The 2937-nt window shown below is 22.6% G+C and overlaps 1 protein-coding gene across 1 annotated transcript in view; it reads right to left on the bottom strand.

Annotated features, from left to right (window-relative positions):
* Positions 1 to 2325: 2325 nt before the first annotated feature.
* The window catches only part of LOC103309545 (zinc finger protein 354A-like), a 1601-nt gene continuing 989 nt past the window's right edge, over positions 2326 to 2937 (bottom strand). The window contains exon 3 of the mRNA XM_008185192.1: positions 2326 to 2668. Within this exon, the coding sequence (XP_008183414.1) occupies positions 2326 to 2668 (343 nt within the window). The remainder of the gene's footprint in view (positions 2669 to 2937) is intronic.

Below are 2937 nucleotides of genomic sequence, written 5' to 3'. Positions count from 1 at the left end.
AACTATACTAAAAGTTGAACTTTTAATACGCCTCCGCAAATTAAAAATACTAGATATTCTTTAACCTATAATATATAAACATCTAATTTATATGTAAAAAAATAGTTACAGTTACATCATAATTGTTTTAAATTGTATTCTTAGTCATGAGAATTCGTTTTAAAATATTATTTTAAATGTGTTCTTCAATAAGGTACCTACCTAGATTAAAATAATGTATATTTCAATGTTATAAATTGTGACACCTAACTAATGTAGGGTATTTTACTATTCATTCAAAATATATTGATAAATTCATTTTTTTTACAAATAATTACTAAACATAAAAAAAATTGACTGTCGTTAGGATTCAGGGATGTATTTAAATTGTAGAAAAATTAATTTTTAATAAAATTTGGTTTAGGTATCTAAAAATTAATAAGATCGATATGTTTTTACTCATTGTGGTTAGAGTGGTACGTAGAATACCACTATTAAGCGGGTAGCTTTATATTGCTAAACGAACAACTAGAATTTATTATGGAGGAATCCTATACATCCATATGAATTTGAACATTTTGTGAAACTGATAATTTAATAAATCAAAATCTGAAATAACCAGTATTCTTGGAATTTATTTTTTTGTATTTACTAAATCACCATCTTAACTTTCACATTTAATAAAGCCGGAAAAGATATAAAATGTAATTTTTGGTACCATCTTGCTTTTAAGAATAACTAAAATGCATTTTTAGCTATATTTTGTATAAGCAATAATAATTATTTCTTTTGCAGATGGAAGATAAATTAATGGATCAAATATATTCAATTCAAAATCATCAATTAGAAAGTGAAACAGAAGAAATGTCAAATGTATGATGAATGTTAATCATATTTTATGTGCGATGTATCATACTATACACACATTTTTATTTTTTAATAATATTGTTAAGTCATTTTATAATAGTAACTTTAAAATTAAAATATAAAAAATATCTATGAGATCCACTATAGATAATATTCTCACTTGAAAATTTGATAATATGACAATTCACTGTAATATCAAACGTGCCAGAGTTAAATGATTATTCAGAACGTAAATTTTGGTATGTTATGCTTTTGTAACATGGAGACAGTGAATTCAGATGTAGCGTCCTCTTATAATGATATTTATGTTATAGAAAAGGATTATATTTTAATTAGACTCTAGTTACTAGAGCATACAAAGAAGATAGATCTATTATCAATATAATTGAAAAATGAAATAAAAACAGTTATATCACATAATATATTATGTCAATGTGTATTTAATAGCCATAAAAAAGTTATCTAACACAAAATTAACATTGTTTATACAAATGCTCTCATAGCAAGAGAAATAATATAATAACTTAACTTTATGATTATGTTAACCATAAAAATAAGAATTTTTTTATACCAATGATTGAATAATTCTATACAATAATGAAATTATAGTATATTTAGTGGTAATTACATAATATATTAATATCATATAACAATATACTAATACTATTACTATATATATAAACTTGTAAAACATAAAATATGTTGGCTTAGTAAAAATATTTAGTGATGTTTAATTTTGTGTACCTACTTAGTACTTATTATATAATATTAAATAGGTATTTAAACTAAATTGTACGATGTGGAGTTTAAGACTTTAAGTCTTTAACAAGCATTTAACTAACCTATAAACAGTAAAAATATGTATTTATTTTTGTAATAACTAAAAACAATAGTGAATAATAAATATAAAACAAACATTTTAAGTCATTCACACTCAAACAAACATTTATAAAATACCAAAAACTATGTTTTTAACCATTGAATAATAATTTTGAAATATTAAAATTAAAATTAAAAATCTTTATTTAAGTTCATTGTATTTACATTTTAAATTATAGTATTCACTTCTTATAACTTTATGTATTTTACTTATGAATATTTATTAAAAAAAATAAAATATTAATAATAGATACTCTAAATAAATACAAATACTTGGTATTTACACTTTTTTGAAAACAGAAATAGTTTAAAGCAATATTTTTAATAACTAATTGTATGATGGGCTATTAGATATGATGCTTATTTGTTTTGATTGTTAAGTTTGTTTTATTATTAAAAAAAATAAAAAATATTGGTAACAATTAAAAAAAGCACCATTGGAAAACCACTAGCTTCCTCGCTCTGCTCAGAATCTAAAAACAATATAGGTAAGCTCACAATAATTCCTAGAGGGTTATTATTACTAAAAATACATAAAATAAATATTTTTTTAAGAATCATTTTATAATTAAATCACAATTATTATCTATTATCAATTTGTCAATTTTCTAAATGTATTTCTGCATGCACTCTTAGTTCGTCATCAGAGCCAAAAGACATTTCACAAACATGACATAAGAATATGATATTAGCTGGTTTATTCATCATGTCACTATATACACACTCACTACATTTTGCTTCATATTTGATATGCTTTTTCATATGCTGGATATACTTGTACCATGTTTCTGATTCCCACAAACATTCTTTGCAAATGAATGGAGGAAGTTCCCTATGTTTTTCAAATTGATGTTGCAATAATCCAGAATCATTTTTCATATTAAAGCATTTAGAACATGGTAGTTTAGACGGCAACATATTAACTTCATTAGATTTTGGTAACCTAAAAATTATAAAATTAGTTAAGATAAAGAAGTGTTAAAAATTCAGAAAGTTAATATTCTTTTTTCTGTCATTTGAGTAGTTGCATGCCAAAAAAAATTATTTATAAAAATTTGCTTATTTTTTAAGGGCATTGTTGCGTTGAGAAAGGCAATCATGATTATTATTTAGAGCATAACATGTTTTGTTAATTTTTAGGGCATTTAAAATCCAGTCCCTAATAATAAGCAATAATACCTACTTGTTCATATTTAAATTTATAATAAATTT

The sequence above is a fragment of the Acyrthosiphon pisum genome, chromosome X (assembly GCF_005508785.2).
Source record: "Acyrthosiphon pisum isolate AL4f chromosome X, pea_aphid_22Mar2018_4r6ur, whole genome shotgun sequence".
In the NCBI taxonomy this organism is placed as follows: Eukaryota; Metazoa; Arthropoda; class Insecta; order Hemiptera; family Aphididae; genus Acyrthosiphon; species Acyrthosiphon pisum.
This window is presented reverse-complemented; position numbering and strand designations above follow the sequence as displayed.